This window comes from Pyxicephalus adspersus, chromosome 3 (assembly GCF_032062135.1).
Source record: "Pyxicephalus adspersus chromosome 3, UCB_Pads_2.0, whole genome shotgun sequence".
NCBI lineage: Eukaryota > Metazoa > Chordata > Amphibia > Anura > Pyxicephalidae > Pyxicephalus > Pyxicephalus adspersus.
Genome location: NC_092860.1, coordinates 8956260 through 8980900, shown reverse-complemented (window position 1 = coordinate 8980900; position 24641 = coordinate 8956260). Strand labels below are relative to the sequence as shown.

Sequence of the window (24641 nt, the reverse complement as noted above, 5' to 3'; positions counted from 1 at the left end):
AATACCTGATATTTTAGGAATGTTCTGTTCCAGCTCCACCCCTCCGTCTTTGATGTCCCCTTTGCCCAGCAGCTCAGATTTGATTTGTGGCGATGGATCCTCGGGAACTGTCATGGTAGCATATGTGCTGATCACCAGAATCACCAGGCCAACTCCGAGAATGAACTAGATATGGCAACAAGAGGAACTCTGGTCAACTGCAGCCACATTTATCATGAAACACAAAATATATCATTTATAAACAAAACAAAAAAAAATCATGGACATGTGAGTCTGTATTGCTGAAATAAAAAACCTTAAAAGGCATAGTTTTTAATTTACTAGCAGCCAGGAAAGGATAGAGTAGGGTGCATCTATTTCAGACCAACCAATGTGACATATAGAAACCAGTGTATTCTATTAGCCAGAGACAATGGCTGATTAGATTGTACCATATGATCCTGGTGTTTAGGCAGGGATAACAGATGATTGAAGGAAATAAGGGCAAGAAAGGGTACAATGGGAGTGAATAATTCTCTAGGAATTTTTTAGGAATCTTTGCATAAAGCACATGCTGGTAAAAAAAAAAAAATTTCAAAAGGATTATCCTCATCTTTAGAAAAAGCCATGCAACCCAATACCTAGATGTTTAGCTTTATGATCAGAACTAGGAGTCTAAGGCTGCATAACAGCCAGGTGATTCTTGTCCGATTATCACCTCAGGGCTAGTATCGGACGAGAATCCGGCGTGTGTACAGCAACCGTCCGACGCCCTTCATGGATCAGTCCTGGCAGGTCCTTGAATGACAAACAACCACAATACAAGTGAAGGGGGGAGAACGCAGCAGGGTGCCAATCTATCAACTATAATTAAAATGCAAGTCAGGCAGCCAGATGCCTTATGCTAGCATTGTAACACACCATGCAGATTACATGTATTTTATTATTATTATAATACAGTATTTATATAGCACAAACATTTAATGCAGCTCTGTACAAAGTCCACTGTCATGTCACTAACAGTCCCTTAAAGAGGGCTCACAATCTAATGTCCCTATCATAGTCATAGGTCTTTAATACAGTCTAAGGTCAGTCATGGGGGGGGGAGCCAATTAACCCAACTGCATGTTTTTAGAATGTGATAGGAAACCGGAGTACCCAGAGGAAACCCACACAAACACAGGGAGAACATGCAACCTCTATGCAGTTAGTGTCCTAGACGAGATTTGAACCTTGGGATTAGCGCTGCAAAGGCTAACTACTGAGCCACTGTGCAAAATGATACTTTCAGTTGCTGAAATCAGGAGTTGTCCCCAGCCCCTCCTATGCCATTCTATTAATCAACTAATACAGGTTATTATAGGATATAATAATATGAAGTCAGCATAAACTCCTAAACTTTGCACGGTTTGGAATCTGTAGCTTATTTACATTTGCCTGTAACATCATCGTTTGTTCCCAGAAGTCAAGTATATATGACCTCATTGGCAGGAAGCACTTGGTCCCCTCACACCCAGCTACATCCTGGAGAGATGGATGAACATACCCTGAAACAAAGTGGACCTGAAATACCCCAGCTGACCTTATCATTGTCTTTTATGTTGGCTTTCAATGAACATGAGGCTTTTACAAAAGAGTAATTGACAACTATACAGTATAGAAAATGAAATGAGAAAAGTAAGATGTTGTTTGAAATTGCATAAATACCCAGAAAGGATATAAAGGCACATATTGTATGATCTATTGATCAGATTCTGGCACACAACACACAGGCATAGTCCACCATTGTCAAGTTCAGGAAATCTGCCCAGAGAAATACCAAGCAGCCATTATTGGGTTGCATGCAGATGGGCATTGGCTGTAATGACATTGCAGGAGGGTCATCAGCACAATACAAATGGCCTTATTAAACTAAAAGTCATTTAACAATTAGGTAGGAACACCAGGTATTGTTTTAAAAGATCCCTCAGAATACAAACAGATATTTAGTAAATAACCAGATATGACCATACTGGCTTTGTTCATAAAGGGTTAACATCTGTCCTCCTTATAGAACAGAACTTTCTGCCCGTATTAAATCTCAGTAAGGGAGAGATGTGGGTCGAGGTCAACATTACACAGTCCCATGGCATGATCTGGCCTGGGATTCTAACTGGTGACCTGACCTACTTTTCCTAACACATTGTAAGGCTGCACTTTCCTCTGTATTGCTCCATAATCTCTGTTCTCGGCTGAGCTGTGAATAAAAGGGAAATTAAGGTCACTGTACCAAAAAGGCACTTTTAGCTTTGTTGTTTGTGGCTGACGAAAGGTCCCACCAGCTGAGGCCAAAAATCTTTTCTGTAAATGTCTTCCAAAGAATAACAACTTTGCAGGGGCTTCATTATTCTAGCCACAAACACAGGGAAAAGTAGTAATAAATGGCTGCACCAGTGGGGGAAAAAATCATTTTAAAAAATCATTTGCTATGGTGCGAGCTAATCTGCTGCTAACTAGTAGCTATCAGTAGCACATTGGTGTATTGAACTACAATGGGCCAGAATTATTGAAGCTCTCAAAGACTGGAGAAATAGACTATCATGGAATAACCTCAGTGATCTAGTAAACATAGAATGCATTTAATAAAAATCATCTGCCATTATTCGGCAAATGTTTTAAATCCTGGATCACCTTGGTCCTCCTATGACAGGCTATCTAATCCAGTCTTGGAGATCTATAATAAATCAGGCCCAATGTTCCAGTGATCCCTTTTATTCTTACCATTAGTATTTTAAAACAATATTCTGTATTTTTAATGGACGGCAGACATGGTCAAAAGTTTGTGGACACCTGACTATCACACTGATATAATGCTGGACATTCCATTCCAAATTCATAGCAATTATTATGGAGTTGTCAGCCTCCACCCGTCTGGAAAGTGTTTCCACAAGATTTTAGAGTATGTCTGGAGACACTGGTAGCCATTCAGCCAAGAGTTTGGGTATTGATAATGGAGAGGACCTGCCTGGTGTTTTAATTAAACCCAAAGGTGTTCAGTAAGGTTTAGGTCAGGGCTCTGTGCAGGAAACTCAAGTTTCTGCACAACTCACATATTATGTCTTGGAGATGAGCTGGCTTTGTACACAGGGGTAGTCTTGCTGGAACGAAAAATGAGCTTCTATGACCAAAAAGATCAAAGCACATAATCTGAATAGTCTTCTATGCTGTATTGTTAACAAAACCCTCCAAGGGAAACGCCAACATTTTTTGTCAGTGTAGGAGAAATGGGGGTCCACATTTTGTTTTCACAATGGCCCAACCAGGTATGCTACATTGCAAGAAGAATGTTGATGGGAAGAGAGAGATAAGTGTATCAGTCTAATGGTTCTACTTTTACTGTCCAGCCACATGCTGGGGACTGGAAAAAGAAAAAAACATCAGGTTTCCTGCCTGACAATGTTTTGTAAAGCTGGATAAATCTAATGACTGGAAGGACAGAAATGAAACTACTTTGGAAAGCAAAACAAGCTCCTTGATATGCTTTTCATCTGTGCAGCTAGCAGTTTGCCAGGACTTAAAAGTTAAGTCACAGAAAATTCAAAATACAATGTTAATCTTTTGAGGATGAAAACATACAGTGGGGTAACGTGGGATGGATTAACACCGATCTGCCTACAACTTCTAAAGTGAGTAATTATTACCTTTTCCTTCCGATGGGAATATGTGAATACTGCCTGCCTAACGATAGCAACTGCTTTAACTCCAGTGTGTCAGGCAGAATGTTAAAGCACTGCTAAAGATTGCATCCCGTTGCCAATTGCAGGTGTGATTGTCCCCGGGGGTCACACGTTGGCCACTTTGCTACATGAAACTGAGGACAACGAAGGATTATTAGAACCTTCACAGGTTCCCATCTCTTCACAGCTTTGCTAATTTGCCCTTTTCAACTTCCCCTGGCCTGCTTGGACTGCTGCTCTCCTCCTCTTCACTGAGCCAGTCAAGGCTTCCTGTTTTCTGTAATTAACTACTTGTTGGCAGAATTATAAGGCGTTGGCGGTCCAGCTGTAACATCTGGACTGCACAGGTCCTGGGGGTACTTGGTGGCCCTGCAGGACATTGCTCTGAATGCAGTCTTTGCTGATAATATGGGGGATTTTAGACTCTAAGCATGGAAAGATCTTGTTATGTACAGCAATTAAACTAAAAAGAATATTTTTAAAGACACAGTGCCCCTATTTTTTAAAAATTCACATTACCCAATGGTTATGCTTTACCTTTAAACTTGGCCTCTAAATTCTTCTTGCAATGGCATATTTAGGTGGCTCAGTTACCATTCTGGTCCTTGTAGCACTGGGTCCCAGGTTCGAATCTTGGCCAGTACACTATCTGCATGGAGTTTGCAGGTTCTCTCTGTTTGCTTGGGTTTCTTCAGGGTACTTTGATTTTACTCCCACAATTGTCTTCCCCCGAAAATTGACCTTAGACTGTACCAAAGACTTATGACTATGGTCGGGACATTAGATTGTGAGTGCAGTGTTCTTCCCAGGCCACTTTTAGTCAGGTGCACCACTCGGAACTTTTCAATAACCACCCGGCTCTTTTTGTGTGATTACTGAAGAGTTGGGTCACAATACAGGGGTTGCCACCCACTTACAATTTCTTCACACCCTGCTTAAAAAAATGCTGGCTTGAACACTGTACTGTATAATAATAATAATAATATTATTAATAATAGGGACACTACCATCTTGTTTCTGATGTCTGTGACACTCAGTAAATAGTAAGTCATCACTACTGTGAAGCTCCTCCCCTATTCAGAGTGTGCACCCTAGCACAAGTTTTGATTGTAGGATCTGCACCCTGAACATGCATTTGTGTTGTTATTCCCCCCTCAATAATTACCACATGGGAATCTTCCCAATCATAACAGTTGTTGTGCTACAAAAGATTAGGAGAGGACTGATGAATACACTAAAATGACCTTTGCCTTATGCACAAAGTTAAAATTGCAGGGTTTTCATTTTCAGGTAATCACATCCCTTAGACATGAATGCACATTTTGAAAGATGAAGAATCTGTGAATAGGGTTTTGGAGTTTACCCTTATGTACCTGGGAGGTCAGGCCCTTGTTATGGATCTTCTTATAGATAAGAGCTGGAAGGATGAAGCAGATGAGACTTCCCATGGTTGCTCCAGTCAGTCCCAAAATGGTTTCCACTAGGAGAAAATGAAACAAAAAAATTAGGTATTTTAATAAGCAAAACACAAGAAACACATACAGTGTTCTTGCCAGCCCCTTTTATCTGGGTGCACCAGCCGGCACCTTTCAGCAGCCACCCAGCTGTTTTGGTTGGTGAAAAGTTGGGTCACAATACAGGGGCCGCCACCTGCCTTCAGCTTCTTCCACCCAGCTTATATAATTTCAAGGAAGAATACCAACATATATGATATACTGACTTTCTAAACAAGGGCAGTGGTGATGGAGTAAACACCAAGACAGATGGAAGCTCCCAATTGGATTTGCTTGATCATTCGTACACATGACCTTTCTTCTGTACATGATCGGGTATATTAAAATTAGTTTGGTGCTGAATTCATATCTAACCATTTAATTGACTTGGTGATTGGAAGTGAAACATAAGCTTGTGTACAAGGTATAACACACATTGTTTTTATATCTGATGGGAACACAATGACATTTCCAACCATATTTTTTAATTTTCACTATTTCTCATATTGCATTCTCAAGAATATCTAATAAACTAAAGAGAGAAACTGGAATCCCCCTCGGTGCAACATGTTGCATCTGAAGGCCTAAAATTAAAGCATCTTTATTCCCTATCTCTCAGGCTGGACCTCCCTGATTCATAAAGCTCGGTGTTCAAATGAATCAGCCTTTTATGAACATTTTGTTCCACGCTGTTAGGATGTGGTCATTAAACAGTGTGGCGAGAATCCGGGCATATGGGACTACTTTAAAGGAAGGTGCCATCAAGTTTGAGAATCTCCTGCAAAAGAGAAAAGTTGGACAACCCCTGGACCAGAGCTCTAAAAAACCAAAATTGGAAGGACAGCAGTTCCCCAAAAGAAAAAAAAAAAAAAAAAAAGACTCCTCCCTGGGTTTAATCAAAGACTAGGCCCAGATACTCAAGCCAAAAAGTTTAAGAATCCATCCAAATATCTGAACACTCAGGGTGACTGTCTGACAGCACCTGCCCTGCAATGTAGGAATGTTGAGCCAAATAAAACAAGTAAGACTTTTATACAGCAAAGCCACAGAATGATGTCCATTCTCATAGTTCACTGCAAAAAAGAGACATGCTGGTAGTAGGATAGTAATTCTGGGTTCTACACGTTTTTAGTTTGCCAGCATTTAGTCAGCTACCCCTTCAAGTAGCAGTATAACCTGGGACAAGATTTCCCTTTAAAGAAGGAGAAAACAAACCGCATTTTGTGGCCCTTGAGGAATCCTCAGAGCACATTGGTTTTTGGAAACTATGACAGACTTCGTATTGTTTAAGCAAAGCTTTTTACAGCTTACAGACCTGTTCCATTTAGGGCCTGGCATACGAGAATCCTTAAGGACTAAACTGCAGGACCACTCCTGTGATTTCGGGTAAGATACAGATTTCCTGGCCTACTGAACAATGGAACATTTATTGTTTTCCATTAATGCCTTTTATTCACAAAACGTATGTTCTGAAACAGCTGTGGAAAAGTAATTAGGTTTCAACAAGATTTGCAAATAGATTTTCATTGCAAATGTGGTCAGCTGGGGGGGGAGGCCAGAAATAGAGCACCTTTCCCTATAAAATAGAGTTCAAGTGAATTAAGGAATCAAAGTAAAAAATCAAAGGGGAACTCTGCCAAGTATTGTTTGCATCTAAACAAAGCACTTGACTAAACAAGGCATAGACATAAGTCTATGAATGTTCCAATTTATCCAGGTCATAGTATAGTTCAAAGTAGTAATTATTATAAATAAAAACAGTATTTATATAGCGCCAACATATTGTGTAGCGCTCTACATACAATACATACAATAGGGGTTGCAAATGACAGACAGATACAGACAGTGACACAGGAGGAGGAGAGGATGAAGAGCTTACAATCTAGGAAGGTGGGAGATGTATCACACAATAAGAGGTTTAACTGGACTGTTCGCATTAATCCTCACACCAGCAATTAGTTACTAAAACTATAGCCCCCCAATTTAAATTATATGCACTGCAACACATCATTTAAAGTGACTTTGTATTTACAATTAACTCTTTGTCCCCCTGCAAAGTACCACAAATGGCTGTTAAGTTCACCAATGGCTTCCTGTGATGGTGTGGCAATGTGGCAGTACTGCTCCTGAATTCAGAGTTGTCACCGGAATGTGGACTGCGCTAGATTGGACTACTAATATTAGATGATGTTTCAGAAGGTTTGGCTATCAGCATTGCCTGTAGCTTGTCAGTTAGGACATGGCCACAACTAGTAATGTCATTTCCTGGCTGGAGGACAACCTGCATCATCTAGCCCTTTCTTCACAAGGCTTACGGCTAGTAATCCTGCAGAGGCCTCTTTAGGGGAGTACCAAGGCAGGGTGCAGTTAGATTTAAGAATTAATGAACAGCAACCCTGCCAACCCCTACTATCAGTCTGGTCTGTCACTGCATGGAAAAGAGACCCAGTCATTATAGCGACACTGGATCTAGAAGCATAGGATGCATGTAATAGCTACATGGAGACGATAGTAACCCATTGTCTGGGCAAAGGGCAGAAATAGCAAGAATACAGAGAAATCCAACACAGCAGGATTTGTTGGGACAGGGCCATTACAGTGTTATCTTACCATTTGGTATAAGAATTCCTCCCATCATTGTTCCGAACACCACAACTAATGTCAAAACTTTGAATCTTAAGGGTGGCATGTAACCACCAGCAGCGAAGGTGCCATCTTTTTGCTGTGGGAATGAAGAAAATTGTCAGCAATCAAGTAAACAATAGTAAGCTACCGATGATCTCCAATCACTATGCATGGAACAAGGAGAAAGGAGCAAATATAAAGTAGCCATATTGTGCTTGATCACCTGACCAGTATTTCATGGTTATAGTGAGCTTATTTAACAACCCCCCCACCGCCTTTCCTTGTTACACCTACCTGCTGCTCAAACAGGAGCGTATTCAGTGCCTGTCGGCAGGGAAGGATCATCATTGGGAACCCAACAGCCACCGACATCATGAAGCCCACTCGGATCATCTCGGTCACCAGATTGGACGGGAAGTTGACCAGCACGTTGCCGGCGATTGTTTCTGTGAAACTTACGTAACCAAAGAAACCAACCTAAAAAAAAAGCAAAAAAATACTTTTATTCAAAGCCTAACTTCTGTTGTCCAAATTAAAAATTTTAGTTTTAGATAAAATGTGAGAGGACTTAGAATTTCACATTTTTATTTCTCGCTATTATCTTGTTAGGGAAAATTTCCTTCACTTCCTGTCCCTGTTGAGACGTGAACAAGAATGTGTATGAAGGGGGAGTTGCGAGTATACCTGGCATTCCCGATTTCCTCTGCACATGAGGGAATGAATGAACTCCCACGCATGTGTGCTGGAGTTATGTCATGCCGGCATAGCCAATCAAGATGGCCAAAGATTACCCCCAGTATGAAAAGAAGGAAGATGGCGGTGTCCAATGATGGAACAGGTATAGGCTAGTATCACAGGTTTAGTTCAGCTTTAAATGTGGTCAATGCCACCTGCTTATCCTGCCAGTAGCACTCTCTGTCGTTTGATAACTTACTGTATCTAGAGAAGCAGAACTGTCACCTTAGTCTGTTCTGATTTGCATCTCAATTGATTCTCATATTATGACAAAATGAGTTTGTGAGATCTCATCATTCGAGAACTCAGTTTAGGACACAGGAAGTGAGACAGACACTTGATTTCTATATCAACAGGTATTTTTCTTTACTGAAGCAAAGTCTAGTTGCTTAAAAAAAGAAAAGAAATGCAGCCACCACATTTAAGGATGTCTTGCTTTTGGGTCTAACACAGTGTTATGCTGAAGGAGGAGGCCTAAGAGTGACAATGATAACTCTCCGGTCAGAGAGAACCGCCACTGACTTGGTGTGATCAGAATTAAGTTTTCTCTGCAATAAGAAAGAGACACATAATACAGATCTACATTCATAGAAGACAAGACTTACCAGAACATAGAATGCAGTGACCACATTTAGAGAAGAAGCAAAGATGGAACTCATGGTTTTAACTGAAGGTTCATCCAGGCTGTCATATGTGGGAAGGACTTGGCTAGAAGAAGAGCAAATTTCATTTAAAGGTAAACTCCATCCAAGCTTCCATAACCAATTTTCCATAGACATTTACAGCAACCATTACATAAGGGAATGAGGAGGTCACTCTCCCTCATATTAGAAAGGAAACAGAAAACTGGTGTATCCAGCTTTAAACAGTTGACACCATTATAGAGCTAGGAAAACTATTGAAAAAAAGCTTGTTGGTTATACTCCAAGATCCCAGTTAGTGACCCCCTTCCACATCCAATGGTGCTCAAAATTATACAAACAGCAAAATGATGGGATCATTGTATGTGTATATAGGGTACTGTGGTGACAAAAAAAGGGCAAATAGCAGAACAGACCAATAGGAACAAATCAATCATGGATAAATATGGTCTATGCCATATGGAAAACACTGACGCTGCAGCACTACCTTTAAAAGGCCTGCTGCTTGTGGAGACAATTGAAGCAAATGGAAACCTAACTGAATATCATTTAATTTGTTAAAGCACTGTTTATATTGAATTGATGATGGCTGTTTCAGTCTACATTTACTCCAGTGATGGCAGCCTGGCATTTTTCAGGGTGGCTTTCCAAATAATGACAATAGTGGACGATGCCTGTTTAATGAACATTGACAAGGTGTATTACAAGCAGTACCCCAGCAAAAACATTTACAATGGTATCTGCAGGTATATTCCTGAAAGCTGTATATTTGGAAAATTACATGTAATGCTTTTATTTTATTAATTGGGTGTGTGTCTGACATTAAACAACCCATAAACAATGTATTATTATCCAGTATTTATATAGCGTCAACATATTATGCAGCACTGTACAAAGTCTATATTCATGCCACTAGCTGACCCTCAAAGGGGCTCACAATTTATTGTCTCTACCTCAGTGATTTGCCATTAACACAGTTCAAGGTCAGTTTGGGGGGAAAACCAATTAACCTAACTGCATGTTTTTGGAATGTGGGAGGAAACCCACGCAGATACGCGGAGAACCTGCAAACTCCATGCAGATAGTGTCCTGGCTGAGAGTCGATCCTGAGTCCTAGCAAAGACCAGAGTGCTAGCTAGCAATGAGAGTGAAAGCCAGAGGCTCCCCGGTGCATCATGTATACTCTACATGTATACTGGACCTCAGAACTGGAGCTCCAGAATATAACTTCCTTCATGGGCTCAGAAAAGAGAGCACATTTTTGTGCTCCACTGACAATGCAGTTCCTTTATTTGTTTGATGCATGTGTCTATTTATTGGGTCTTCAGTTAAATGGATGAAAATGAGAATGCTTGGCTAGCAGAATCACAACTTCAGGATTAGGTGTATCAAGAACACCAGAGGATTTCAGCTAACAAGGAGACCCAGGTGTACCAGAACTGCCTGTATAAAAAAACAGCCCAGCCGAGCACAGATATAACACCCCCTCCTTTCTGCAGCGCCAGAGCATTAGACGCAGCGTGTAATGTTAACATTTCATTATCAGAGTGTGAGAAAATGTATGAGCTGCTGCTGGATGTGAGAGGCCAGCACAGGCGCTGACAGATGACTCCGAGGGGTAGAGGGACACCAAGGCTGCATTTTGTTAAGTGCCTTCTGAAAAAGAAAAAGAACGGTTGCACAAAACCCAGACTGCAAATTACAGCTCCAAGCTTTCTGTGTTTTAATGAATGCTGCTAAGATTAACATTTCTGGACATGCTAAAAGGTGAAAAAAGCAACACCTAAATAAAAACGTCATTATAGTGAATAGGAATGGTTCCCTTTCTCAGACCAGGACTATGAAAAGGGGTCTGTAAAAAAAGACTGGCATTCACAGAAACATTCCCTGGTGGAGAAATCTTCCAGGACTATGTGTTTCAACGGCAGTAACTGATTCTGCCAACGTAATGTTTCAGTGAATTTTAGATCACCAGCTTTATAAATTGACTTCCTTAATGTTTAATGGGTACCAAATAGAAAAACATTTAAATGCTGTATTATTTTATGCATTTTGTTCATTTTTTTAATTCTGCAAAAAAATTTTGAAATATTTATTTATTTTGCTATTTATTTAAGAGGGAAACAAATTACATGGGCTTTTATCTTTTTTTCCCCCTTTTAAAGGTTTAAATGTTTGTACTTTTTGATTTGCTTATGATGGGTCACTTGTACCGAAAAGATTATTTGTGCGTTATTGTTAGCTACCAGTAGATGGTGCAATGTCCTCATGTAAGGCATGTAACAATTTCCAACACCACCTCAGACAGCAAAAGATTGGTATACATTTTATAAGAAGACACAGCACCATCTAGTGATGTAACTTGAGTATAAATTGCCTTTTCAGGAGGCATTTGAGATTTAAAAAAAATCTGTTTATATTTGATAATGTCCTGATTTCACAGTGGCTCAGTGGTTCAGGTTTGAATCTCGTCCAGGACACTATCTGCATGAAGTTTTGCCGGTTCTCCCTGTGTTTGCGTGGGTTTCCCTCGGGTACTCCTGTTTCCTCCCACATTCCAAAAACATGCTGATAGGTTAATTGACCTTAGACTGTATTAAAGAATAACATACATGAAGAGACATAACATATGACTATGGTAGGGACATTAGACTGCAAGCTCCTTTGAGGAACCGTTAGTGATGTGGCTATGGACTTTAAAAAGCGTTGCATTATATGTTGGCCCAATATAAATACTGGATAACAATATCTTCAGTAAATAGGACCATAGCAAAAATAAAAATCTTTTTGGTCCGTAAGAGCTGCACAAAGAGAAAGCCAAAAACCAGTTCAACAACATGTCACCTAAGTATTTCTCCGATAACGTGTTCTCTTTTCTGTGGATGAGATCACAATTTGGGAATTACCAGTTCTCTGTAAAAGCTGGGTTGATGGCCGTGTTATTACTATGAAGCGAGGGAGGACTGGAGGGTATAATATGTTGTTGTGTTTACACTTCATTCCACAGGCTGCACTTGGTGAGTAAATGTTGTCAGCAGGATTTTCAGAATTGTGAACACTTAGTGAAGGTGCTGAGGGACACAGAGCATCCAGCAGCCCCCAGGGCAAGGCCACTGATCTGGTTACAGTCACAGTTCCAGGTCCCGTGTGATAAGACAAAACGTCCAGTGACAGGATGGAGTGTTACATGCCAGGCCTCGCAACTTGATCTCTGTGACAGCGGCAAGAGGAAACCGGCCTGCACCTCACTCACTGCAAGATCCCATAAAGAACCTTCCTGCGGCAATAGTTTTATGGCTGCTGTTCCAGGAAAGGCCAACTGCTGATCGCAGGCCCAGGATAGCAGATGGATGACATGTGTCATCAGTTTGAGGTTAAAGCCGTACATTAACGGACGGAGCACAATCAGGACCCCTGGAGCAAGCTGAATGATTGACCGTCACTTTAAACGGAGACATGATTCGCATGGTTTGTACTGGTATTGGGAAAATTCTGACTCTGATTGGCAACAAACTACTTGAGATGAAAGTGAAGATATGACCTCTGTCAGTAGTCCGGGGGGGAATGATACCAACATGAAACCTTTGTTCATGTCTCTTCTAATGTCAGAGCATTAATAGGCCAACTAAGGGTGGGCTAGGTATGTAAATTTAAAGTGCACCTGTATTAAGTATTAAACACAATTTTAATCTTGTGGAGAAATAGGAAACCTACCTATATTGACTGGGCACATGACCTGGCTAGGTGATACTAAAGACTTCTGGAAGACAGAAGTCCGGGAAGAAACACCCAACTGGCAACTTTTAACATGCATTCTTCCTATAAGCAGGTGCCAATTATGATCAAAGCGGATAGGACAGAATGCCTGAGCTCTATCAGTAAATGTCAGATGCCTTGATATCATGGCAATACCTTGCATTTATTACTTGTATGAGCAACTCTACACAAGTAGCAAACCAGGAATTGTGACTTCAATATGACACATGCTGCATGTTTGTTCCCAGTTAAGTCTTGAAAATACCAAACATGCATTACAACCATGCCACTAGCATTTCCAGTAGGAAAATGTCAGCCTATGCACCTCTATCACAAGTGGTTTACTTTACAAACAGATAGTTTTACCTACTAAAGGATTAGTATTTTTCTGTTTGCTTTTTTGCACTTACTTGTGGTTAAAATAAAAGAACAATTTGTGCCTTTTATATGTGTCCATGGTTCACCTTTATATTCACCCCTCTCACACTTGCTGACTCCACCACAAAGATAATTTTACAAGAGGCTTTAGCCAGAAGCAGCTAATGTCTTGCACAGTTTTGTTACCTGTGAGAAGCTGAAAAGATGCAGATTTACCTGCCCAGAACTAATACTATGACCAGAAGTGGTTAAATTATATTTTTTGTATACTTGTCTGAAGCCCGGGACACCAACACTATAGAAACTATTGTTTAAGCTTAACACCCCAGCAACTAACATTTTCCACGAAAGGTGAAATCAGCAATGGAAGGAGTACTCTTCAAATGTAAGTCCTTCAGACTTCTCCTTCTGTCGCATTTTTGTCTGTCATTTGCAACCCCTATTTAATGTACAGCTCTGCATTAATATGTTGGCACTATATAAAAACTTTTTATTAATATTATTAAACTGTATGTCTTCAACATATTTTTTTTAATCTAAGGGCTATTATGATACATAATAACAAAGTGGAAATACTTACGATTGGCAGGCGAAAGACATGCCAAAGATAGGAATGCAGCGGAAGATGCCTTCGAAGCGAGCATAGCTGACCTGCTTCATCCATTGGCCATTGAAGAGGCCGTGCTTGAATGAAGACAACACAATCTGCGGACATAGACAAAGCATCAAGATTTAAAAGCTGGGACTAAAGGGAAGGAACCCTACCTATAGGTCTCATTATAATTACATGGACAGCACAGGGGCTAAGTGGTTAGCACTCTAGCCTTTGCAGTGCTAGGTTCTAGGTTCAAATCTCAGCCAGGACTATCTGCATGGAGTTTGCAGATCCTCCCACATTCCAAAAACATGCAGATAGGTTAATTGGCTTCCCCCTAAAAAAATGATCTTAGATTGTGGTAATGACATATGTCTATGGTAGGGACATTGGATTGTAAACCCCTTTGAGGGACAGCTAGTGACATGACTATGGACGTCGTACAGCACTGCGTAATATGTCAGCGCTATATAAATGTATAATAATATTAATAATTGGGCATAAAAAATAAAGCTTATTGTGCAAGACAGACAAACTCAGCTCCGCTCCATGATACCAAATGTCCAAGTTCACTTCCACCTGGTTGTCTTGGTTGGACAAATTCCTACCACCACCTTTACTCTAGTAAACAATTTGGACTTTTAGGAATCTTCTTTCACTTTCCATTTGTCAGCCTCCTGACCCCCATTTTTTGTAGTTTCCTTGCCTATGATATTTTACCTCCATTATACCCTCCTGCATTTTTCCAATCCCTCCATACTTAAATTGTTTATTATATATGACCTTACATTTGCTTGTTCCTTGTATGAAAAACCCAATAACAATACAACCACTTTTGGCTTTTAAACTGGAAGAGGGTGCAAATATTGTGGGAACCTATGCCGCTGCTGGAGTTCAACGTACATGACGGGGGAGTCACCTTTGGCGAGTGAATGAACTAAAAAAAAAAAAATGTGAATCTGTTTACCAAATAAGTGCTCCTATTCTATTAGAATAATTCTCCTGGGCGGATTATAATTTGTCTTTCCCTCATCACTTTCAGGCCCAATAAAAATAGACACCAGAAAAAAAAAAAAAAGAGAAAGTGAATTTTCTCTGGTGTAGAACCAAACCTGTCTCTACTTTATCTAAAACTTTTCAAAAGTGAACAGAATTAGAAAAGAACGAATAAGCTTTTACAACTGGATATTTTTAGTGCAGGGAAAAGATTACAGCTGTAAAAAAGGATAATGCACCTAATTACAAATTCCACTGGGTGGAAAACAGGCCTTTAACAATTGTGTTTCAATTAGGGGAGACTATTCACACCCCAGGGAAATTTTAAATGAGCAGAGACTGAGGAAATACACAAGCAATGTGAACCCATAAGAGTAGAGACATCCAGAGATGCAAAGAGTTTAAGTTGCAAGCAGATCATATTTCTTTCTGACAAAGTCAATCTTTGTTACCCCCACCGGTTACCCCTTCTGAGCCTTTGTAATTATTTTCTCCAATACCAATGGTCAGCCTTACAAACCTATAGTGGGCCACAGTCAAGCTTGATTGTCCAGGCTTACTGTAGAGGATGTTCACATCATTACTTGGTGACATGGACACATCCTACAAGGTTGGTAAATGGTAGGGTCCTCTCAGGATCCAAAAGACAATGCCAAAATTTTAAACTACTGATAAACTAGAACCAGAGATGAGCATGGATGACAGAGTTAGGTTGGTTTCTATAAGCTAGTATTATGAGACAGTAATAATAAAACTGAATAACTGTAAAAAGGAAGGAAAACAGAAAAAAGCTTTGCCTGGAGAAGGGCTTTAAATGAACATATGAGATCAGTATATAACCTCAGCTTCCTGTATCTGGACCCAGCAATCCTTGCAATATGCAGCAGCTACAGAATATGAATTTAACCATCATTCCGTCAGTCTGAATTGTCCAGGTTTGTGACACTCTTAAATAAACACATGGTGCTAAAATCAAGGTAAAGTCATTGATCTGTGCCATCTGTGACCATAGAACTGAGTAATTATAGATACCTAGTTTCTATTTTTAGTGTAAATCATATTTGTCTTCAGCAGCATAAACTAAACTTCGACCTTACTCTGACCTTCCCCAGCTACCCAGGTTGTCCTATTTAAATCCTCACATATTATGCAACACTAAATATTCATTTTAGGAAGCAACTTGCTAAGCACAAAGTCCTGGCAGTTTGGTTGATGTGCTCTGCTCGCTGTACATGACAGTAAAAAACTGTAAACTAAATCTACCAGAGAAGATTAATCAATTTTCTGTTTGATAATTCACTGTGGAAAGATAACAGGATGCAGCAGAGATTTATATTAGATTCAGCACTTACAGAGAAGGCTTTATTTCCAAATAGTGGAGAATTTTAAAGGTCCAGGTTAAGAAAGGAGCTAGTATGGAAGTTCCCCAAAATGTGTGCAGAATTTTAGGGGTGTGTAAGAAGCTGGGTAAGACCTACAATCTGGAGCAGAACAGCTAAATAAAAGCAAATCTGAATGCACTGTCCTGCACTGGGTGGGGTACTGTGAAGAACAAACAGCTGCATTATGATGAAGGGAGAACGAAAAGAGCATAAAGAGAAAAATATAATAAAGTGAGCATTAAGAAAAAAGATTCTATATTGATAGGAGTACTTAATATAAGGGACTACTATAAGGTGGCATTGTGGGATGACACTGAAAATATGGACAAAATGAAAGAAAGTACGGATCACCATAAAGCTATACCGGTAATTGCATGACCACATCCAGGGGTGTTTTGAAAAAAATTACCAAGACGTTACCAAGGGCTTTATTTAAAATACATGGAATCTGACATTCCCTTAAACATTCCCTGGAATATTCCCACCACAGAATGTTTGACTCTCTGTTTAAATAATGCCCCAAGAGTGCCCTGAATGGGAAAAGTTTGGGGAGCACTATAGTAAGAAAAGGATCCCCATGTACATTTAGTACAAGCAGGTCTCAATTTTTTCACTCACCACAAACATGAAGACTGTGTAAAAAAGGAGCGCCATAGCACTGAAAGACTGGATGGAGGCCATCATGTTGCGTTGAAGGCTAAGTGGGAGAACAATACACAACGACACCGCGAACAGGAGGAAGATACGAAAACCTTCTGTTACCTATTATGGATAAAGAAAATATGTATATATGAGAATACAATAATGGCAACAGCAACATATTACAATTGTCCTAACGCTGAGAACTTGTTTAGACAACTACTAGGAACAGTAGTAAAATTCTCTGCATCTGAGATCCACCTGTTGAAACGGTGGAGAGGAAATCTCTCAAAAAAGAATCCCATTATTAAAGAGCAATGCTACCAGTCTTGTCCGTAGTGACAATCAATCTTCTCTTACAGGTTTGGTTGAATCTTTGGCATCTGCTAAGTGAGTCAAATACCTGCGACCCGCATTGTTACTAGTGCATCTGAAGCTCCAGGAACACACATCCAGCCAGTGAGTGGGACCGCAGCCACAGCATATGACACACCTGGAAGTTTTTTTTTTTCTAAACAATAAAGCAGCCCCTCTAACCCTACGAGAGCAAAGACTGGACTGGCTGGTCATCACAATGGGAAGTATTACTGTTGATCATTCATAGGGAGCATTTTTGGCTCCAGAGCTGCTTTAATGTACCATATTATTACACAGCATATATCAGTGTTCTCCCCAGCCTCTTTTAGCTGGGCACACCACCTGACACTTTTCAGTAACCACCTGGCTATTTTGGGGTGGTTACTGAAGAGTTAGGTCACAATATAGGGGCTGCCACGTGCCGACAATTTCTTCCTACCCAGCTTAAAAAAAATTCTAGGTGGAACACTATTCATATATCTCCAACATATTAAGCAGCGTTGTACAAAGTCCATAGTTATGTCACTAACTGTACCTTCAAAGCACAATCTAATGTCCCACCATAGTCATATGTCTTTAATACAGTCAAGGTATAAGGTCAAGTTTTTGTGGGGAAGCCAATTAACCTGACTGCATGTTTTTGGAATGTGGGAGGAAACCGGAGTACCCAGAGGAAACCCACGGGGAGAACCTGCAAACTCCATGCAGATAGTGTCCTAGCCGAGATTCAAACCTGGGACCCAGCGCTGCAAAGGCCAGAGTTCTAACCACTGCTACCCATGCAGAAAACTACCAAAATTGGGATGAGAACAGTAGATAAATAATAGAGCCAGCAAATGCCTAACAGTGAAGGGAATGCTATTGATTGGTTGGTTGGTTGGTTGAATTGAGCATATAGCAAGCACTAACAAGGACCAATCAAAAACTGCCTTCTAATACTATATAGTTCTACAAAAAAATGAGACTGAAAATTTGTTTGTGTTTTTGCTGTTTATACAAAATCCCTTTTTTTCTGATATACTGTATATAAAATTAATTTTAAGTAAAGGTGACAGTTTGACAAAACGTGGGCACACCCAGGTCTGTTAACCTTTTAATGTGTTTTTGTGTCTGTGCCTAATACCAAGGCAAATCCACAATGTGAATGGAGATTTTACAATAGGTTTGTAAATTGAATGATCAGCTTTGCTTTGGCCACTGTCAGTTTTGCACCAGTTCACTGAATCATCTGACACGTGAAAAGGTCCCAGGGACCAAATGTATAACAATATCCCGCATATCAGGGCATCCCTGACCCATTTGCTTTCACTCTTCTTTGGCACCGGATGAGCGCAGGGCTGGCCAAACTCAGAGAAGGTTCAGGAGGGAAAAAGTACAATCATACAGCCAGGAACATGCGCTTTTCCGTTAACAAAACAAGTTAAGAGATTCCAGCTATAACCTTATTAGCTGCATCCAGGAATACACCCAGAATTGTATTAAAAATCAAACTCATTTTATTTTTTGTTAAATTGACAAAAACAGGGCCAAAACAGAAAGCTAATGGATATAATTCTCCTTGTCCTTTTAAAGGTAACCATTTTAAAAGGATGCCCCTCAATATTTTCACCTGAAGATCAAACAAACGGGCGAAGAATGAGGAACCGAGGTCTCCAATTACAACGTAGAAAGCAATGCAGGTCCCCAACATCAGTCCAATCATACTGTGAGAAACAAAAACAATAATACAATGCATTAAACACTGAGCAATGCACAGAGAATTGTCATTACTGGCAGCAAATATAATTAAAGAATGTTTACCTCATTATAAAGAAGGGTCGAATTTATTAAAGCTCTGCAAGACTGGAGAACCTGGGTGATTATTATGATTACACAGTATTTATATAGCACTGACATTTTATGCAGCGCTGTACAAAGTCCATAGTCATGTAGTCAGCTGTCCCTCAAAGGTGCTTTCAATCTAATGTCCCTACCTCTGTCATATGTCTATTATTCTAAAGTCAATTTTTTGGCGGAAGCCAAATAACCCAACTGCATGTTTTTGGAATGTGGGAGGAAACCCACGCAGACACCGGGAGAACCTGCAAACTCCATGCAGTTTCTCCTCCATGCAGTAGTGTCCTGGCCAGGATTAAAACCTGGGACCCAGCGCTGCAAAGGCTATACTCTGAGCCATCGTGCTGCCTGGAATAGATTTGGTCTAGGACTCCTCAGGGGACAGAATATGTCTGAGGTCCTTACCAACATCTCCTACCTGCTTATGCACTTTAAATCAGTGGGGGTATTCTGACAAGCCTACTCTAAAGTCTGTGCACAGCTATCGTTTTTTTCAGATGGAATGGACAAATTATCATAAATGGAAGGGCAAGAATTCTCATCTAGGTTTCCTCCAGTGCTAATTATATAATACAAAAGCCTAGGCAATTGATCATGTGATCTCTTCTGATCAGAATTTGGAACTTCTGCTCCTCCTCTTAAACTGTCATCACATGACCAAATCCATAAACCTGACCAGATGAATAGACAAGAGAAGTATTTTCCAATACAAATATCCAGCTATTATGATGTTGAGTCATAGGAAGAAACTGGACTACCCAGAGAAATACAGTAGAATCTCGGTTATCTGGCACCCACAGGGAATGGCCGATTCCGGATAAGTGTAGTTTCTGGTTAACTGAGGTTTCTCAGCCATTCAGCACTAGACTGGAATGGGGAGACTTGTCCCTATTCACCTCTCTAGTGCTGAATGGCTGAGAAAAGGGAAACCCTGATGACGGCTCAAGCATCATCAGGGTTTCCCCTTTTCTCAGCCAATCACGGAGCAATCAGCGGAGATCTGTTCTGCTCTCCTGATTGCTCCCGCAGCCCTAGCGAAGCTGTGGTATGTGTTCTTGAAAGCAGAACACATGCCACAGCTTCGCTGGGGATGCAGGAGCAATCAAGAAAGCAAAGCGAGTGGTCGGGTGCGGGTTACCTGAATTTTCTGGTTATCTGACTTCCAGGATAACCGGGGTTCCACTGTACCTGAATATGGTACACAGATATTTTTTTTCATCTGTGGATAACTACTATTTAAAGAGACTTAAAGAATTATTGCCAGGAACAGCCAGGCAAACACCATTCTCTTTGAATACCTTTAATTCTTTCATGACAAGTTTCCTTTACATGGCTTACCTCGTCTCCACCAGCATTTTTCCAGCTTTTCCGTAGGCATGGAAGGCTATGAGAAAGAAGGGAAGCTGTAAATATTGTTGTAAAGGCAAACTACTCAGAGAGATCAAAGCAAACTGGGAAGAGGTGCACATGCATGCATGCAATTGTTTTGTCAAATCCCCATCCATCATTCTCACGCAGTACTATTATAGACAAGCTCCGCATCAGATGTGGGATTCGGGATTACAGCCATGCCAGCTATTGCACACGAGGCCACTGTGGTAATAAATGGCTGCTAACTATAGATCAAAGCTGCATAGTAAACTGCGATGTGGCCGTTCTGCCTTCTGTCCATTCTGACACTGTGGTACTGATGGAAGGTTGCAGCCATAAACAGCTAGCAAAAATAAACATTGGGGAAATCCAATACAAGCCTGGAACACACAGACTGCTCCAAAATGTATTCATTTCAATCCCAGGATTTATAAAATTCTGATATTACACAGATCATATCTGTCCCTGCCTCTAAGATCTAAGGGCTAGAACACAAGGGGAGATTTAAAGGATAGAATTGAATAAAGAAATGAAGAAAACTCAGCAGTCGACCAATCATTTTTTTTTTTGAGGCCCCTTTGGTTTATAAGAATTGACTAGCTTGGTAAATCACAATTGTTAAGTTGTAACGTTTGTATGAAATATCAGGTACATCAGAATAGAATGTCATTGTTATCAATATTGGAAAATTGATTGGAAGGGCAGAAATTTGTACATGTACGTGCAGTGTTTGAGGATTTCAGCCCAAATATCGATAGGATCAGTTAGTCAAGAGCAGAATTAGCAGCAGGACTGCCGATATGTACCACAGTCTAACTTACCGTCTACTATATCATACAAATCTCCGGGTAGGTTGGGAGAAAACCAGCCAGGCCACCGATCCTCACCATTAGAAGAGTCTCATTGTAGGGTCACATGACAGCGACATGACATGAGTTCTAAACTGTTTTTCCATTTGTGAATGCATGAGTGCTGGGTGAATGGTTCATCATTTGTTCAAAAGCCTTTTACCTTTAAGCACTATTTTGTGTTAGGTGAATGAAGCAGTAAGATGAATACTGCACAAAATAGTGTTAGCACAAACCCTAAACATGCACCGGGATGAATTTGAATTCAGGACGATAGCCAGCCACTTCACCAAAGCTCAATCCATTAGGACGTGTTCAGAATATTTATAGGGATGGTCACTTTACCAAAATAGAACAAAACGTTGATGTGTATAAAGTGAAGTACCCTCGAGAGGTCTGAATACCTGCATCAGCTTTCAGAACCCTGGATGCCAGGCAGTGTTTGGACAAATCTCTGACACTTCTTGGTAGAGTTGAATCCTTATCATTTCCATTCCCCACAATGCATTCCTACCGGCCAAGCATTATGAAAAGTTGCCTAATTGGCGAACAAGAATGAAATAGCAGGCTTGCTTCTATACCACCAGAAAGTGCTGAAGTTTAATCCAATCAATACATGCTGCCTTTAAAGAGGACCTATGCCAACATTTTTACTTTAAATAAAAAGGTAGACAACCTTTTAATATAAAGTAATTTTTTATTTATTTTTTTTTTTAAAAGGGTGAAGCCGCTTTTGTTTTTACTGCAATGGCAGAAAGGACATAATGGGAGCACATATCCTCCTGGGATACCCACATGACCCACCCCAGGAGGCTTCTGGCTGCTGCTTCTGCACATACCTAACCCCGGCATGGACAGAACTTTTTGGTAAAAAAAAAAAAAAAAAAAAAAAAAAATGCAAATCTTATGCATGCGCAGTGAGATCAGCACTCTTTTTTTCCCCTCCCATTGACAGCAGGCTACATCACCCAATTTCATGCCTCCACAGCACGAGATTGGGTGACGTAGCCACAGGAAGAATAAATGTGGCTTCCTCCGCGCAGGGAAGAAGTAGGATTACCTAAACAGGCACAGCGCCAGAGGAATCAGGGCCTCTGCGGTAATAAAGTATGATTTTTTTTTTTAGTTTAGAACAACTGCAGGTATGTGTAAGTATCATTGATACCTGAGCATTATACCAGCAGCTTCTGAACATGAATTTGAATGCCAAGCGCTAAACAAATTTTGTTGCTAATATCAGTACCCGATTTCACAAATTCTCTTATGGCCAAACAGGCACAAATTACCACGGACACCATGCAAAATATTGCTTTCCTAGCAAAGGAAGGATGGAGAAGACTGCCGTGACTTAGCAAGAGATATATTTAGTCATTAAAAAATCATTTTATTACAAAAACTTATGGATTTAAAAAAAAACTGAAAAAAAAAAAAAAAGAGTTAAAGGAAACACAGTGGAGATCAGGCTTACGGGAAGAATGTCTGTAGATCAGTTGCAGCTAATAAAAACAAGAACAGAGGTGAACTCACAGCCTGCAAAGAAAAAAACGGGGAGAGAGGGTGCGAGATCTCCCAATAATATCACAGTTCATCCCGGCTCCTACGAAGGGGGCCAAATGGCGACATCAGTGAACAGACTTGGCAGGCCCAAACCCTGAACTTACTGTTTGTATGAGAAATATTGAACCAGATAATTACTTTTCTGAGAATCCTCAATGGCGACCCCCTTAACCCAACCACATTGGATTACATTGTGTAATTTAATGTTAACATGACTCCTGTTTTAGTCTGTGGCCAGCTTATGATTTCTATAAATGCCAAATTTCCAGCCATGCTAATAGTACCGAGTCTGTAGACAAGTTCACAGAATCCCTATAAATGGTTTGATGACTTTTCCAGAAATTTGCAGACAACCTGAGGCCAAAGCAAAGCCAGGGTATTGCATGGAGTATGGTGTCCCTGGCAAAGCAAAGGTTTACTACAAAAGGAATTTCATCTTTGATGAGCGACTTGTATGTCTAAAGTGACACAGGGGGTGCAGCAATATAACACTCAAGTCTACTCTGACAATCACTTGTTTTATAGACCGTGGTAAGTATACTGGAATATATTAAAATGGAAACAAAGTTCCACTTTTAGGAATTCACAATCAGGTAGGTCATTACTGACGAAAGGGACAGATGATGTCCCTTCTGCAATAATTCCTCTAGGTTTCTATCTAAAAACCTGAGCTGTGCATACGCCAGCCCATACCTGGCATTCCTGGGCATCCTCTGACGGGACTTCCATGTGCCTGTGCAGGAGTTACCTCACCCCGACTTGGTCAATCAAGATAGCCAAAGAAAGAAGAAGATGGAGGCGTCCTGCTGGGGAATGGGGATAGGTGAATATCAAAGTTTAGTTCTGCTTTAAATCAGTAGCTATATGACTAAATATTATTATACAGTATTTATATAGAGCCAACATTACGCAGAGCTGTACATTAAATAGGGGTTGCAAATGACAGACAGTGACAGAGGAGGAGGAGAGGACCCTGCCCCGAAGAGCTTACAATCTAGTCTATGACTGATGAATGCAAGTCAACATCCTAACAATGTGTATAGCTAATTTTTGGGGGGATTTTCACAATTTGTGACTCATTAGGGAGTTTTTCTTTTACCTCCCATTCAGTAGATTGAAGGTTAAAGAAGGTTTCTATGATTCATAAAGGAAAACCCCGTTAGACAGTTTTCCCATTGCAAAAATGTCCTTCTGTTCCTGCTCTGGTGATACAAACAAAACTTGGACACCCCCTCACTTTTATTCCCAGAGATACTAGTGATCATGGAAATTACAGAGAATGTATATCTCTAATATGAGACAGCAATAATAAAACAAACAAGGGACCTGCACTCTACAATATAAAAAAAAATGTTGCTTCTAGGTATACTTTCATTATCAAGGAAAAAAAATCTCTCTCAAGATGCAAAAGTACATTTCCCTGCTCCGTGCTGAGTAGGGGACCGGACACAAGTTGGGCTTTTTGAAAGGCCCAGGTCCATTGTCTGCACCAAAACTCTTCAATTGCCAACCCATTGCTAGGAAAGTTACAATTTTCTGCTGTTTAATAAGCTTAGAGTTCTACTTTACCCAAAAAACAAGATTTTGACTTGTGGGAGGAAATCTGAGCACTGGGAAGATTCCAGGCTGTTGGGGTTTCGTTGTTGGGACCTTCATGCTACAATGAATGCTGACCACTGTGCCATCATATTTACCACCATGATACAAATGGGCCCTGTGTGAAAGTGCTTTTAGTAA

General features: G+C 40.4%; 1 protein-coding gene across 3 annotated transcripts in view; it reads right to left on the bottom strand.

The window, feature by feature from the left end:
- SLC38A10 (solute carrier family 38 member 10) overlaps positions 1 to 24641 on the bottom strand; it is a 46993-nt gene that overhangs the window by 12467 nt on the left and 9885 nt on the right. For all 3 annotated transcript variants that reach the window (XM_072403494.1, XM_072403495.1, XM_072403496.1), the window contains exons 3-11: positions 20467 to 20512; positions 18902 to 18995; positions 16915 to 17058; positions 13904 to 14028; positions 9154 to 9256; positions 8108 to 8290; positions 7799 to 7910; positions 5069 to 5175; positions 6 to 165 (exon numbers count right to left, since the gene is read on the bottom strand). In XM_072403494.1, the coding sequence (XP_072259595.1) occupies positions 6 to 165; positions 5069 to 5175; positions 7799 to 7910; positions 8108 to 8290; positions 9154 to 9256; positions 13904 to 14028; positions 16915 to 17058; positions 18902 to 18995; positions 20467 to 20512 (1074 nt within the window). The remainder of the gene's footprint in view (positions 1 to 5; positions 166 to 5068; positions 5176 to 7798; positions 7911 to 8107; positions 8291 to 9153; positions 9257 to 13903; positions 14029 to 16914; positions 17059 to 18901; positions 18996 to 20466; positions 20513 to 24641) is intronic.